The following is a 17,822-nucleotide window of genomic DNA, read 5'->3' as shown; positions in this document are numbered from 1 at the left end:
ATCGGCAAGCAACTCTCGTCCTTGAACATTCACAGGACAAGACGAATAAACTATGTCCGCATCCATACTTTCACCCATTGGCGTGGCTACTGATAATGGATTTTGCAAGTAAGCGGGTTGCTTTCCCATCTTAATCGCAAAACTCGGTGAAACAAATGAATGTGTTGCACCCGGATCAAATAATACTAAAGCATCCATAGAAGCTATAGTAAAAGTACCTTGCACAACTGCATTAGAGGCTTGAGCCTCTTGTGGATTTAGTGCAAACACCCTGGCTTGACTCCCCTCCGCTTGAGAGTTCTGACCAGTACCTCTTCCTCCACCATTTCTTCCTCCACCTCGATTATTACCAAAACCTCTTCCTCTCTGGCTAGTAAATGTATTACCAGTTTGACCTTGCCCAGATGCCGCCGGAAACATAGGTCTCCGCTGCTGCTGAAAAGGTTGAGCAACACTGGCAGCAGACCCTTGTGCTCCTGACATCGGACATTGTCTTGCATAATGGCCTGGTTGGCCACAAACAAAGCACGCTCCTGGAGCAAGGTGACACACTCCATAGTGTCTCCTCCGACAATTCTGGCAATATGGAGTTAAAACTCCAGAACTTCCTGAGCTACGTCCACTTGAACTAGCTCCAGGGGTATTGAAACGCTTATTACTCTTTCCTTTAAAATTTTTACGTCGCGGTCCAGTAAAACCACTTGGATTAAACCACATTTGTGTATTGGCTGTCGCACCAACTTGATCACTCCTTGTCGACACTGGTGCAGTAGAATTTACAATTCTGCCAAACTGTACCAACGAAGTCTCCATTTGACGTGCACTGTCTATCAGCTGGATCAAATCTCGGTTCACATCAGAAACAAGGCTAATAAACTCGGGTCCTAAACCCTTGATAAAACTCGCATTCGCCCTTGCTGGATCAGCCATCAAATCAGGTGCAAATCTTTCCAACCTAGTGAACTCCGTCACATATTCTTGTACTGACCTATTTCCTCTTCTCAAATTCAGCAATTGATCACGATAACTCTCGGTCACAGAAAATGGCAGATAAAATTCTCTGTACCGATTAACAAACTCTGCCCAGGTCATTTGATTCATCGTAGGTTGAATTATACGTCGAAACCAATCTTTTGCTGGTCCTTTCATTGACATTTCAACTAACAAGATTGACTGTCTCTCGTCAGCCTGTAAACGTCTAGCATTACGCTCAACTTCCTCAAGAAAATCCAATGCATCGCCTGAACCATCAAATTCTGTTGGTTTGAGCCGCATATAAGCCAAAATACTGTCTCTATCGACATTTGCACCAACACGCTGTTGTTGTTGCAATAGTTGCTCCCTATGCATAGCCTGATTCTCCACTTGGTTAGCCTGCATAGCTGCAACTCCAGCTAAGAACTGATTAAAGTCGAAGCCTGGCGCGTTAGGTTGTTGTGGTATCCCAGGAGCCTGAACTGGTTCCTGTTCCTCCACAGCTTGACCTCTAGCTCTACCTCTAGGTCTACCACGCCCACGGCCTCTACCTGCTACGTTGGCCGGTTCATGTTGCCCTATATGCACAGACGACTCATCATGAGCCTCTTCAGGTGCATCTCGTATCATCGCAGCTCGACCACGAGTTTGCCTTTGGTCAGCCATCCTAACCAAATCAAACCACACTGCAATCAAATGAAGAACAACAAATACAAATCCAACATGAACACATATAACCATCTCAATGGTCACACCTCACGTGCTCATGCGTATCACAATATATAACTCATATCCAACACATTCTAAATTCACAACCTATGGAAAAGCTGAATATTTCACAATTAAATGATGACATATCAAGGACATGACTCAAATCCTATTGCTGCAGTAGTTCCTTAGACCCTACTATTCGAGTATCGGCAATGTTACTGTAGACGTTTTAGTTCTACAACATTGCTCTGATACCAACTTTGTCACGACCCGATTTCCGCTTAGAAACTCGTGTCGAGACCGGCGCTAGGGAATGGGAATGGTTGTTCCGAAACCCGTAGCAAGCCTAGGAAAAACAGTAAAAACTTTTCGCGTTTTAAAAACATAAAAGGTTTCAATTTCTTTTCGCAAGTATTTGAAAACCTTCAATTAAACGTGTAATCAAAACCATGCCATCGCATTTTTGGACTCAGGGTAATACATGTATACTGCACACACCTTGACACAACCCTGCCCAAAAACAATGCCAGCGGTGCAAACCAGTTATCCTGTCAAGTAACTGGTTTAAGCATGCCACTTAATTAATCACAAAGCTTTTATTAAAACCAGGTTTCTTATAAACAACTGGCAAAAGCCCTTTTTATAAAAACATGCCTTTGTCCCAAAATGATACTCACAGTAGTTTCATATCAGAGTTTAAGCATTTACAATTGAACTACTGTTCGGAGCTAGAACTACTCTGCAGCTCTAGAGTGACCTTTATTTAGTTACAACTTCCAGAAAAAGAATTGGAAGTCTTGTCACGTCAAAATATCATTTACCTGTGAAAAGGGAAATCAACGGGGGTCAAATATGAGTGAATTCACATAGTTACTCAGGCATATTAATAAAAGCAGAAATCGCATGTAAACACACTTTGTGCAGCCAAATAACCGATCCAAATGAAACCCTAAGGGAAACCCCATTTGGTTAACTGTGACTAATGTCACAGTTCGTGCTCTCTTGTTTAACACAGGATGAAATGTGAACTCACATTGTCACAATCATCTTATCTCTGTGTAAGGTTTGCTGGGCCGTAAATTAAATTACTGGCTCCCCAGGATAACCTGTTAGGTCTTGGCCGCTTTGCAAGCATCTGGCCAAAGAACCCAACTAGTATGCAATGCAATGTTTTATTAATACCGGTGATCACACAGTTCTATTGTTGCCCAATAGATAGCACGTTCCAGTGGATCTATATATTGGTTTCAAATCGACTCTATGCAATGCAATTTCAAACACATTTTTAGTTATAAATGTTTTGGCATCAATATTCAAAAGTAAATATGCGAACTCACAAAACCGTTATCCACAAAACAGTTCTCGTTCACCCTCTACTCTCCTGGTCCAGTAGCTTGCTTGCTCGTTGGATCTAGTTAGAAAACAATTGTTAAATACAATTGAAACAAGAATTCTAACTTAAAGAGTAGACTTTCTATTGACATTACTAACATGTAACATATCTATTCTATACTCATATTCGATATCAACTCATAGTCCTCTTAACTATTAACCACTTTGATTAATAGAGGACCCAATTAAAACATCTCTATGTTTTAATTAATCGAACTCCCTTAATTGTCCTAGTTCTTTTAATCCTTTAAACGTCCAGGTTTAAGGTTTAAAGTCCATTTAAATCATCCATAGTTCGACGATTACTTCCGTCGAAAGTTAGGGCAAAAAGCCCCAAAACACTCCCCCCTTCGAGCCATGGCAGCACGATCGTGCAACCCTGTGCACGGTCGTGCTGCCTGGTGCACGTTCGTGCACCTTGGGTGCACGTTCGTGCACCCAGGCTAGTGCACGATCGTGCACTTGGTGCACGGTCGTGCACCATGGCTGGTGCACGTTCGTGCACTATAAGTGCACGTTCGTGCACCAGTCGTGCACAGCCCCGGGAAACTCGATTTCCCGGGCTTTCCGACGTGCTAAAACGCCACTTTTCGATCCTAAACACATATACAAACACCAATCTATCCATTTCCGCTATCGGAACGTAAAATCATTACGTATACGTTCGATTCGATACGGTAACCGTTATATATTCGAATATAATCCATTTTCTATATAACCTAATTCAAAATAACGGTTATAACTTCGATTATTAATGGATTACCGAAGAAATTTGAGTTAGAAACGAAAAATTGGATCGAAACCGTCGAACCTACCGTCGTCCGAAGTCGTCGCCGCACTCTGAATACAAAACCTAAGTTTTAGGTTTCTGAAACTTATGAACATTTCAAATGAAATGTTTATATATATAGTTTGGTTAAATTCCAAACTAGTCCCTAGGTATTCGCGCGTTACTTTAACCCAAATTCTTAAATATTCGTCCGTAACTAAAACGGACAACGAACTCCAAATTTTATGAAATTTTAGGGGTAACTTTCTAAAAATATTTTGTGAATATTGACTCCAAAAATATTCACACGGGACTTATAAATTACCCTATTTTAATTTATAAGCATTTCTTATTTCCCGTTAGTTAAAATATAAATATCCAATTTTTATATTTTAACTTCTATAACTATTTTATATTTCCGGAGATACTATAAATTAAATTTATCCTTAAATTTAATTTACGTTCTCCCGGTCCTATAAATTATTCCTTAAATGGAATAATTTAATCCTTTAATTTTACGGGGTATTACAATTGTATAGGCGATCAAACACGCCGAGTACATTTATGTGTGTGATGAACCTAGCACTAAGATCATTTATTGATAAATTTGTTGCTGTATTTTGATGAAATTTCTATATACATTGCTAATCCTGATGTGGATCTTCAGCACTTGCCAGAGGTTTTGTGTGTGCTTCGTAGGGACAACCTATTTGTTGCTAGAAAAAGGGTGATTTTCTGACTTGGAAAGTGTTATTTCTGAGTTACATCGTGTTCGAGGAGGGACTGCAAGTGGATTATTCAAAAATTGAGATGGTGAATCATTAGCCTCAGCCGAGTACCATTATGAAGATTTAAAGTTTTCATAGACTGACTTCTTTCTATTGGCGGTTCATACCTCATTTCAGCAGTTTTATGGCTCATGTGAGTTATTATATGAAAGGTCTGAAGTTTGAGTTTTATGGCTCATGTGACTTGTTATATGAAAGGTATGAAGTTTGAGTGGAAAAAGAGGTCAAGGTTGCATTTCAGCAGATCAAGATGCATTTGACAACTACTCCTATTTTAGTGCTGTCATACTTTTCACAACCTTTTGAGCTGCATAATGACGCTTCGAAGTTAGGGATTTGGGTTGTTCCAATTCAAAACAACCGACCGGTGAAATATTTAAGTGAGAAGCTGAATGGGGCAAAGTTTAATTACAACACATATGACGTGGAATTTTATACGGTTGTACAAGCAAAAATACTTGTACCACGAGGAGTTTGTTCTATATACTAACCACGGTGGGTTGAAGCATTTGTATCGCCAGGATAAAGTGTCACCAAGTCATGCTACTTGGGTGGATTATCTGCAACAATTTACTTTTATGGTCAAGTATAAGGCCATAATTATAAATCGGGTTGCAGATGTATTGAGTCGTCGCATCAACTTTTTGGTTTCATTGCGGGTTGATGTACCCTATCTAGACTCGTTTATTGATTTGCTTTAGACTGATCTTTATTTTTTATGGTCATCGGGAAAGTGCAAACAAGAGAACAACATAGTTTTGTTGCATGACAAATTTCTGTTCAAAAGGGAATCAACTGTGCATACCCGATATCAGTTTGTAGATGTATATTATTCGTGTGCTGCATGAAAAGAGACATGTTCAGTGTTATAAGACCTTACAACTAGTTCAGTCATCTTGCTTTTGGCCTACCATTCGAAAAGAGGGAGATAAATATATGTAGAGGTGTCGTGTTTGTCAAGTTTCAAATAGGGCATCAACTAATGCGGGTTTGTATATATCGATGCCAGTGCCGTTGCAGCCATGGGAAGATGTTAGCATGGTTTTTATGTTGGGAATACGCGTATTTAGTGAGAGTATGGTTCTATCTATGTTGTTGTTGATCGTTTTTCTAACATGGTCCACTTTATTCCTTGCAAGAAGATGGCAAATGTTGATTCAATTGCACAACTGTTCTTTCGAGACGTGTACCATCTTCATGGATTTCCCACGTCTATCTTGTTAGATAAAGATACTCCGTTCCTCAGTCATTTTTAGCGTAGCTTATGGAAGATGGTGAACACGCAGCTGGATTTCAGTATTGCCTATCACTCCTAGAATGATGGTCAAACTGAAGTTATGAACCGGTCATTGGGAAATTTGTTGCGGTGCTTGGTCGACACACATGTGAAGAGTTGGGATAGAAAATTGTTCCCAGAATTTTTTTTCTCATAACCATGTGGTCAACAAGAGTACCATATTTAGTCCTTTTCTAGTGGGATACTCGATCGCCCCCAAGGGTCTTTTAGGTCTGCTGTGTTACCGAGCAATGTTAAGATGCAGTCAAAGGCGGTAAATTTTGTGAATGCTTGTGAAAACATAAACACATATTTTTATTCATTGTAATTTTGCAAGAAGTATTTAGTATGGTATTCTTCAGAAGATGGATGTGGTTTGGAGTTTTCTGGAATCTTTTGTGGATTTTATTCTTCTATGGCAATGTATTATTCCTAGAGGCACTTACTCGAAGTTATGGAAAATTTTATGGTATCTATTGTTTGGGAAATTTGGAAAGGCGGAAATGAGAGAGTATTTCAGAATAATTCTCCAAACAGGAATGTAATGATTTTTAAATGTTTTTCTAAAGCTAAGATTTATTCCCTTATCTGGGTATTGTATTTCTTTAGGAGTACTTTTTTGTATCTTATTTGCTGGACCATGATTTTCCAAATTTTCTAAGTCGTACCTTTTAGTGCGCCACGTTTTGTGTGAAAGTTTTAATTTTTTATTTTACCACTTCTTATGACTTTCAATATACATATTATTAAAAAAAAGGATGATGAAGTTCTCATGAAGTTAGTTTTTGATTTGCAAGGTACTGATAAAAAAATATTTATTGTGAGAAAATAGCGGAATCATAAATGTTAATGGGTTAAATTTAGGAGTAATGTCATAAAAATTCATCTACTTTATATGTTTTGTCATATTAATCACGTCTTTTAAAACTTATCATAAAAATACATCAATTTTCATTTTTTTTTCAAATTCATACATGGAGATGAGGTGGCACTCATTCATTGGTATAAAATGACCTAGACCATAGCAAATTACCAATGAATAAGTGTCACCTTAACACCATATATGAGTTTGAAGATAAAATAAAATAAAATAGATTTATTATTATGCCAAGTTTAAACGTGACTAAATTGATAAAATGTGTAAAGTTGCTAAATTTTTATAACATTGATCCTTATATTTAAGGGGTTTGAACAGTGTCTTACTGAATTTGATTTTTCGAAATAAAAAGGAACTCTGAGCAGACTGCCGGTGATAAGCCGGAGGAAGGTGAGGATGACGTCAAGCCATCATCTCAATTCAAGCTCAGCTACAGTATAATTTCTAATTTAAAATCGGTTTAAATTAAATTTATACAAGATTGAGTTAGGATTCTTTTCAAAACTATATAAATATTTCAATGAAAAAAATGTATTTACCTACTTACAATTATATCTCGTTTGTATAATTATAATTTTGAAATTTTACAAGTATGTTCCGTCATCTTCTCAAATGTTGTGAATTATATCCATGCTTACTTTGTAGCTAAAGTGGTAAGATATTGTATATGTCAAATAGAATAAATTTATACATATGGACGTATAATAATTCGTCATGTCAGCTCGAAATATATTGTGGATATTTTTGGCAACACTTGAAAATGAATAAAACTAACCATACTTTAAAATTAGGCCAAATGATCAAAAAAGGCCAAATCTTTTATAAAAGTTTCACAAAAGTCCAAATCTTTTAATTTTAAACAATTTGTCCAGAAACGCATGATTTCGTCTCAATTTTGTCCAATTGTGTAATTTTACTCATGTGGCGCCTATGTGGCATGCCACACATCAGCGCCATATAAATAAAATTGTGTTGTTGGACAAAACTGAAATAAAATCATGCATTTCATGATAAATTGGATAAAATTAAAAGGTATGAGCTTTTGTGAGACTTTCACGAAAGCTTTGGCTTTTTTTAGTCATTTGACCTTAAAATTATGGTATACTTAACAAATAAATCATAATTACGAAGAGATAAATATATTTTATCCATATTAATCGAAAGTAAAAGTTTGAATACCTGTATATAAAAAAGGGTTTAATAAGGCCTCGAGCCGAATTTGATGAAAAAATAAGTATATTATTATGTTTCAAGCGGCCAAACAAATACCTAGTCCAGTGAGTAGCACTAGTACGATTTTTTTATTTTACGAGAAGTTATAGAAAATTTTAAATTTGAATTTTCATGCATCTATATTCATCTAGTTAAATATAAGAGCAAATTACTCTTAGCCCCACATAAATTATAATTCACAATTTGATACCTTTTATTTGCAAATAAAACGATTTAATGCCTCTCTTTTAATTCCGTTAACAATTAGGGGCATTTGTTAGTTCCGTTAATAATTTGATATTCACTTTCAAACGATTTGATACCTCACTTTCAATTATGTTAACGATTTGGTACATCATTTTTAATTATGTTAACGATTTGGTACCTCGTTTCTAATTCCGTTAACAATTTGATCTCCGGATTAAACAAAAGGTAGTAATTATTTGTAAAATTAAAAATGAGGTATCGAATCGTTTGATTTTCAAATAAGAGCTATCAAAGTATAAATTATGATATATGGGATGCTTACTCTAAATATAAATTTATCATTTTTATAGAAAAGGCAAGAGAATGAGTTTAGTTTGTATTAAACAACGAATGCTAAACTCTCTGGGTCACTCAAGTCTCAGGAAATTTCAAAAAGGTCACTAAAGTCAATTTTCTTACAAAGTGGTCACTGAACTATACCTTTTATTACAAAAATATTTCTATTGTTACGAAAAGAACACTAAACTTTTTGTGAACTACAAAAAAATCATTGAGTTATTCTTTTTATTACAAAAAAGTCACTGAACTATATTTCTTTTTGTAATTTTAGCTTGCCACGTAAGTAAAAATGTTAAGTTTTTACGTCATTTTATATGGGTGAACCCTTTTATAATAAAAGGTATAGTTCACTGACCATTTTGTAAGAAAATTGACTTTAATGACCTTTTTGAGATTTTCTGAGACTTGAGTGACCCAAGAAGTTTAATATCCATTAAACAACTAACGGTCCAATGTTTAGGAAAAAATGGCACAATTTGAACTTTTAGCAATTAAACACATATATACCCCATCATCATCATCATCAAGTTGAACTTTTCAAATCTGCCATTAGTGTATCTATCAAAGCACTAAATTCCTTGTTTGTATGTAGCATAACCTCCTTTATTAGAAGTCTTCTTCTGCTGCTGCCATGATTGAACTCAAAAATGCTTTCCCACAGCTTGAGAACCATTTATTATTATAACTCAAATTTATACTTACATACACACTATTCATATTAAATCACAACTAGAAATTAGCAAATTACCGACGAATAATCTTTATTTACTAACGGATTTCAACCTTTTAACGATGGAAAACTGATTTAGCAACGGATTTCAGCTTTTTAGTGACGGAAATATCTGTTGCTAGTAAACTATTTTCTAGTGGTGAACTAAACTTATTTCAGATTTTAAATTCTTGAAATTCACTCTATAGAACAGAACAATATAAAGATTAAATTTTCCATTTCATAACAGAAAAATTGGCCTCATATATCAACTACATGAATAAGCAAAGAAAGAAAGTTAAACAAAGACTTAACCATAAATATATAAATACATATGTATATAATAAGAAGAGAGATCAAATTGTACACTTAAAAACCAAAGATCTCTACCTCTATCTCTCTTCAAAACCATCCATGGACAGTTTGTTTTATCCATGTGTACAAATACATATAAACTTGAAGAAAATTAAGATCAAGAACCTGAAATTCTTGGTGAGGTAACAGGAAAAAGTGGCAGCAACTGAGGTTCAGAATCTCTCGGAGTAGAAATAGGAGAAGGATGCAAGTAAAACCCTTTTTCAGCAATAGCTCGTTCTTCTTCGGAAGACGAAGAATTCGCCAAAGACGGAGATGGAGAATTTTTATAAAACGGGTCTTCGATGTTTAATGGAGTAACCGGACTCAGTGTCAGCTTAGGAAACTCGAGCAAACTCGGCGACAAGATTTCTCTTGGCGAAAAACTATTACTATTACTATTGCAAAAACTCGGTAATAAAGTGTTGATCATGAGACTGTTCTGAAATTGGTAATTGTTTCGTCTTTCGTAAAGCTTGAAGCTGTTTTGTTGTTGCTGTTGTTTTTTCGGTGTTGTTTTTATCGGCGGAATAGCGAAGTTTCGCGTTTGTGGCGGTGTTGAAGAAGAAGAAGTAGGTGTTAATGGCGGATCTTGCGACGCTTGTTTAGCGGTTTCAGTTGAACCTGTAAGCATTTGAACAACTTGTTTGAAAGATGAAGAGTCTGCTTGAACAAAAGTTGTTGGGTAAGGATTATTATTAGGAGTGTCAGATCTGGATATTGGTGTGAGTGGTGGGGTGTGAGTAGTGACCCCATTGTTGAATATTGGAGCTAGGTTTTTGTTTTCTTGAATTCTTGTTGGTGTTTGATCCATTTCTTGATTCATTTTTGCTGTTTTTCTTGTATTTTTCTCCGCCACCGCCGCCCGCGGCCGCCGTGTTCGCCGAAAGAATGAACTTGTTGGTGTTTTGATGGAGGAATAAGAACAAGAAAATGAGGAGGAGGATGTTAAAAGGGTTGTAATGTATATTACTTTGTTTTGTTTTCTTGATTTTCTCTCTCTAGAAACTTTCTCTCTCTAGAAACTTTTTCTTGTTAAATTTTGTATTATTTTCTCTTGAAGTTTTCTTGAAGTATGATTGGGTAGAGAAGAAAATGGAATTAAAACTGAATTTGATTTAATATTTGGGAGGATTGGAAGAGTATTATTTGGAATTTTGGAGAGGAAACAAACAGCATCTATGCCACCACTAGCAAAACAAAGTGTTTATGGGAATAACATTATATACTTCTTCTGTCATAGGTCACTATTATATTTGATATTTTAAATTAAATATGAACTATTTTAATATTGATAAACAATAGTTGTTTCTAAAATACATTAATTTTTTCATATTTCACATAGTGTGGATCAATAAAAAGTTAGTTATTAATATATTATTTAAAAAATTTAAAAATTATATTGAAAAAATAAAAAAAATTAATTTAAACTAACTTAATTTTTACTCTCTATCCGTCTTAATAAAGTTGTCCACATCGTCTTTATCACACACTTTAAAAAATGTACAATTATTGTTATGTATTTTATATTTTTTTTTCTATTTTTTACTAGACCCTTATTTAATGTTGGATCCATTTTTAATTTATTTTATTATTAGAATTTAAATAAAAATATAATAGAAAAATTGATTTTTAAAACTGTTGTTTTTTAGAAATGGACAGAAATTTTAGAATAATTTTATTTTAAGTTGGATAATTTTACTGTGAAGGGAAAGTATAATTTAAAAAATTTATAATTATCCAAATATTTGGGCGGAGGGATTAACAAATTGTAGATTTGGGTGAGTGTAGCATTGACTTCAGAGCCCTGACTAGAAGGGACTGATCTGTGATGGGATTGGAGATGGAAGATGACATTTTATCTCAAACTAAACTGTAGCCATTCATTTCATTTCTATTTCATGGATCCATCCGTAGGATTTTGTTTGGAGAAAATTACAGAAATATTACAAAAGCGGTACTTTATTTCTCTAATAGCCACTTTGTGAAATTTTTACATTCTATGTCTTTTTGTAGTTTACATCTTATGACCAAACTTATTTATTTATTTCATAGTGTCATTTGCTCTTAAACCTACACATGTCCCATTAAGGAAACAAATTATACAGATCTACTATGATTATCTTCTTACTTTCCTTAATTTCTTCCAAGTTATTATCATTCAAATCAAACATACACAGTTAATCGATTCTGAAATTACCTAAATTGTTTTCATTTATGGTTCCCTCTCAGTATTTGTTTCCTACAAATAGCTCATTAAAACAACTATGACGAGAAGAGAGGAAGAGGAACTACCATCGGTGCCGCCGTTTTAAAAAAAATTGGTAAAATCTGATAGATCTACACCTCAATATTGTAGGCGTAATTTTTTGAAGGAATAATCAATTACTGGACCATTCATGCTCAAGATTTACAAATAAATGAATATTATAGATTGTTGTTCTTCTTCTTGCTAAAGATGATTTTCACTTTACTAATTTAATAGTTGCCCTTTGTTATTTATATTATTCATGTAATTTTATTTTACAATTTTTTTAACATTAGTTTTAATGGTGACTGGGGTTGAGTCCACTGTTCTCAATTTAAATGTCCAAATTTCTCTTTTATCTTAACATGTCTTAAAATTTTCTAAAATTTTTGATTTTGGACCATCATTCTCTTTGTGGCCCTGTCTTTGTAAATAAATATACTTATATTTGAATTTTTTTTTTCAACTATGTTGCTTGATTCAAATTAGGCTATAACTATTTCGATGCGAAAAAAATTGTGGAGCTATTTCGATGTGAAAAAATTGTCATTTGGTTGTAAAAAGTTTAAAATACTTCGTTTTATTTTGAAATTTTGAGATGTATAATGTTATGAATTCTTAGAATTTTTGAGGCGCATCTTTACTGTTTTTGAGATGTATGTTATCTGTTTTTCATATGTATTTGAAATGTATTGTTTTTATATCTTTGTATGTATTATGTAATATTATTAATCTGTTTTTACTTATTGATTTTTCTCATTTGTTTTGCAGTTTGATGAGTTGATCAATATTTTTTGCAAAAAATTTAGTCTACTTCCTTTATTTTGAAAAATGTAGCTGAGCTAGTTTTGAGATGTATATGTGCTGTTTTTTAGACGTATCTGAAATGTTTTTAAAATGTACATGATTTGTTTTTTGAGATGTATTCAAATTATTTATAAGATTTAATTTGTTATGTAAATTAGAAAAATGTAAATATTTACATTTTTGATATAAACTCACATGTGTAAGATTAATTTCAACTGATGATAAATTTAATGAAGGCATTATATAGTTCTTTGTTCAGTTTATTATGTATATACATATCGGATACATCAACGATACATCGTATATACCACTGACATATTGTAGATAAATCGCCAATACATCATAGATACACAACTTATACATCGTAGATACATATTTTTATATTATTTGATTATTTTAACGAAATAATTTTGTAAATACACCGTACATTATAATTTTTAAAATTATATGCTCTTATTAACAACATGTTGCTTGATTTGTTTTAAACTTTTAGCTATCTCTAACTAAAACATAAGTTGGTTAAGTTTTTATGCATATGTTATTATGTATACATATTAGATACAGCAACGATACATCATATATACAATGTCGATACATCGGTGATATATCATAGATACATAATTTATTTTAACTTCTAGAATCAGTCTCCAAATCATAATAATTATTTTCAACGAATAAATTTTGGAGAGACTAATACATTGTAGATACATTGTTGATGCATTATTTTCAATGAGTGAATGTAATTCAAATATTCCTATTTAAAGAACCCATTATGACAAAACCACATTCTCAACTAATCCAAGTTTCTAGGTTTTTGGAGACCTGAAACAAATTCATCCAATAATTTAGTACAATTGCCTAATTAGTGAAATTGGTTGATTAATTAACCAAATAAAATCATAAAAACTGAAATTGAATTGCAAATATGTTTTGATACATTAATGATACATAAAAGATAAATAACTTCTAGAATCAGTCTTCAAATCATAATAATTATTTCAACGAATTAATTTTGAAGAGATTGATACATTGTAGATACATTGTCGATACATTATTTTCAATGAACAAAAATAATTCAAATATCCCTATTTAAAGAACCCATTATGACAAAATCATATCCTCAACTAATCCAATTTTTTTGGTTTTTGGAGACCTGAAACAGATTTATACAATAATAAAAATTCAGTACAATTGCCTAATTAGTGAAATTAATTGATTAATTAACCAAATAAAATTATAAAAACTGAAATTGAGTTACAAATATGTTTTGATACAGATATTATGCATAAAAGATATATAAATGATACATGTTTAAATAATTATGATACACTGACACGCGCCGATGCGTGACTGGCGCGCTTTTCTGACACGCGTGTCAGACGCGTTACTGACGCGTTTTTACAGCTATTGACAGCTATTTAACATGTTTTTCTTGACTTTTCTTTTACTTTCAAGTGTGCCATGTGTCTATTGTTTAGTGGTTGGCTAAAAAATGTAAACTTTCTCCTTTTTTTGTCACGAATGTAAAGAATTTGGGTTTTGGCTATTTGAGTAATATTTGATCTATTTTGGAATATTTTTGTTTTTTTCTCTTTTGTTTGTGTGAAAATTATATAATAATACAATGAGAAAAGGGTCAATTCTGTCCTTAAGATATGACTTTATAATTAATTAAGCTTTCAACGTTTGAAAAAGTTTAAATATACCCCTAATATCTTAAAAAATGAACAACCAGACACTTAATTTTGACAATTAGGCTCTCAACGTCTCATTTTTGCATTAAAATTGAGGGCCTGGTTGTTCATTTTCTAAAACGTTGGGGGCATATTTGAACCTTTTCGGACGTTGAGAGCTTATCTGATTCTGAAGTCAAACCTTAGAGGCATAGATGATCCTTTTCCTTAATACAATCAATGTATGTTACAAGAAGAAATTACGACCAATGATTAACTAACAATGGATCAATTCACTCCCTCAATTTGACAGAAAAATTTAAAGCAATGGATCAATTCACCCCCTCAACTTGGTACAGAATATTAAATGAGTCATTTTTGCGGCTTTGGGTACAAACAGACCCCAAATTTGAATTTTCGTATTAAGAAAGCCCCTCGAAAAGTGAGTTTTTTAATTTCATGTAATTAATGACAATTAATTCAATTAAAACCCCAATTAATCCAAATCTTAAATTTTTATTCCACCACCGCCCGCATATTACGGCCACCGCAGACTCCGACCACCATATATTCTGACCACCACATACTCCAACCTCCGTCCCCAAACACTGAAACGTTTCATCCTCTTGGGCATGAACAGATTTGTTCATCCCCAAAAGATGAACAGCGGTTGTTCAACCACTTGTGGATGAACAAGGCGTTCATCCTTTTGAGGATGAACAACGGGATGAACAGATCGCGTTCATCCTTTTGAGGATGAACAACGCAATGAACAGATCTGTTCATCTCCAAGAGGATGAACATCTCATTCAACCTAAAAAGCCTTTATAAAAGGCAAACTTTTCATAAAAAATGATCACAAACCTTTTTTTTTTAAAAAAGACAACAAGACAACAAACTATATTTTTCTTAAAAAGAGTAATTACAATAGAATACCAAAACTTTTTGCGTGTTGTGTAAGTTATACTCAAATCTTATTGGTATAAAATTGAATTTAAAAAGAAAAATGCAAAGTGAGAGTATAGAGAGTATTGTGGAAATCTCACATTGCTTAAGAGAGCTCACTTACTTGAGCTTATAAGGATGATCTCTCACAATTGTGTTTGGACCCCAAGGGGTACCCAGTTTTATGGACGGGATATGAGTTACATCCTACCTGATTTACCACACGCGCGCCGTCCGTCTGCTCGGCCTAGCCTAGTCCGGTCCGGGTCGGGCACTTAATAAAGATATTATTTCTGAAATCTTTTTATAACGTTTTACTTTTTGAATAAAACCCAATCCTTTGATTTTCTCCTAACGTAATTGACTCTGATTTAATTTTGGAAAACGTCTTGATTTATTTCATTTACTTTTTATTACCGTTTTGTTTTTCCAAAATCAGATATATAAACGATTGTCTTCCCTATCTGAAAGACGCACTTTTACAACAACTATTTTTTAAAAGAAAAAACGAAAAACAGTTCTTGAGCAATAATTAGAAAGTGTGTAATTGACCGCTGAATAGAGTGCAGTATTCATCGGAGGTTTGGCTGTTTTATCCTGGGGACGAAGTGGTACGTACGACTGTTTGCACCATCAGAGGCAGAGCCGCGAAACTTTTGATTTTTGGCAATTTTAGCACCGGTAAATTTTTCGTGAAAAATACTGATGTGTACACCGGAATATCTCTATTTTTTTGAAGAAAAATTGATCGGTGCTAAAATTGCACAAAATCAAAAGTTTGTGTATTCATTTGCCAAAATTGAAAGTTTATGTTAAACTTGCAAAACACGCTAAAGGTTATGATTTTTTACACCATTAAGCCTATTTTTAATAATATCTTGGCAAATTAAATATAAAAATATAATTATATTTTAATCTATTTAATTAGAGAAATAGAACTTAACGTAGATTTTTCTAAAAAGTTTATTTTTTCAATTAAAGGGAAGTCAACCTCTTGCCAATGTGGGTCTAACTTGGATGGTTAAAGCATCTCTAAGTGCATCAAGAGGTTGTGGGTTCGAATCCCGCTTCGCTAACTAACAAACTAACAATTGAGACTCTCAAGAGTTGGTTACCATCTTTAACAAAAAAAAACCTCTTAATTTTTTTCGGAAAGTAAAATGACAAAACGAATCAAATAAAAAAATGCTATATTTCAGAAAGTTATATTTTTAGTGAATTTATCCCTAACAAAGTGAGGCCAGAATATACATTTTAATTTTTCATTTCAAACTATACATATTTCATTTTTGTTTTATTAAATATTTATCATAAATATCCTCATTAACAAAGTGCAATCTATGTAAAAGATATAAAAAGACAAAAATTATTATTATACTAAATAATTAAATGTGATATTAGTTTACTAATTTAATATGAATAAATTAAATGTTATAAAATTCGTAGTTGGAGTATAACTTAATATTCTTTTGAAAAATAAATTAATTGGGGGACCAAAACTCCATTACACATTAGCACCGAAAAGGGATCAAATTCTTTCATAAGCCGAAATCATTATGTCTGGTTTGTGGAATTCCTAACAAAAACCATTAATTACATTTTAAATTGGACCATAAATCCTTTTTTTTTTTAGTTTTCATTATGCCTCAAGCAAGAAATGAACTTTGAAAAGGTGCTGCTGATATATTCAATTTTCCTAAGATGGTACATATGCAATTTGCAACTCATAGAGATGAATTAAGTGAGAAAAAGGATAACAATTGTGACTAGAAAAGAAGTGTAAAATAAAACAATTTTAGAAATTATAGAATGAGAAAAAAAATTTAAAAAGAATTGTATTCTGGCTTTTTGTTTCATCTATCAATGCAAATTGAGTATACTTAATGGTCAATTTACGTCAAAATTTACTCCTTATAGTGTGCATAGGCCAGCTCAATCATTGAACCAAATCAAAATTAACTAAAACTAATTTTTAACTTTTTAACTAAACTGTAATCGAAAATTTATAGAATTAAATTATAACCGAATGGGAATAATTATTTGGTCTACCGAAAAATTAAAGTTATCAAAATTATTATTTAAAAATAAGATAATAAAAAAATCAAGTAAAATAATAGCATAATTTTAGTGTTAATTTCAAAGTATGCCAAAAAAGGATAAGCAAAAAAATGAATATAAAAATATAGAGTTTCAAGTCGTAAATGATTTAAGAAATTTGACACTGAAATGTTATGTATAGCCACAATTGAGAGAGAAAAAATTAGAGCAAAGGCAAGTCAATCTGTCATTCTCATGCAATCATTTATCTACAATGTGCCTAGAGATATGGTTAAAGATCACATTTTAATCTATATCTATATATTATATAATTGAGAGGACCAACGGAGCCCTCTCATTCATTCTCACCGAATAGAGCATTCTCATCAGTTCCCACCCTTTATAAAATACCTATTTTAATTTAATTATATAATTAGAGTTTTATTATGAGTTCTACTCTATATAATATCCTCATCTATATAAACTACCTATTCTATTTATAA

The 17,822-nt window shown here is 32.9% G+C and overlaps 1 protein-coding gene across 1 annotated transcript; it reads right to left on the bottom strand.

Moving 5' to 3' along the window:
• Positions 1-9,544: 9,544 nt before the first annotated feature.
• Positions 9,545-10,787, bottom strand: LOC126666756 (VQ motif-containing protein 19). The gene has a single exon (XM_050359617.2). The coding sequence runs from the start codon at positions 10,433-10,435 to the stop codon at positions 9,728-9,730; it is 708 nt and encodes a 235-aa protein (XP_050215574.1). The 5' UTR covers positions 10,436-10,787; the 3' UTR covers positions 9,545-9,727.
• Positions 10,788-17,822: the final 7,035 nt, after the last annotated feature.

This window comes from Mercurialis annua, linkage group LG2, assembly GCF_937616625.2.
Source record: "Mercurialis annua linkage group LG2, ddMerAnnu1.2, whole genome shotgun sequence".
In the NCBI taxonomy this organism is placed as follows: domain Eukaryota; kingdom Viridiplantae; phylum Streptophyta; class Magnoliopsida; order Malpighiales; family Euphorbiaceae; genus Mercurialis; species Mercurialis annua.
This window is presented reverse-complemented; position numbering and strand designations above follow the sequence as displayed.

Bases quoted from the DNA above. Each gene is read 5' to 3' on its own strand.
- LOC126666756 (XM_050359617.2), bottom strand. From the start codon at position 10,435: ATGAATCAAGAAATGGATCAAACACCAACAAGAATTCAAGAAAACAAA.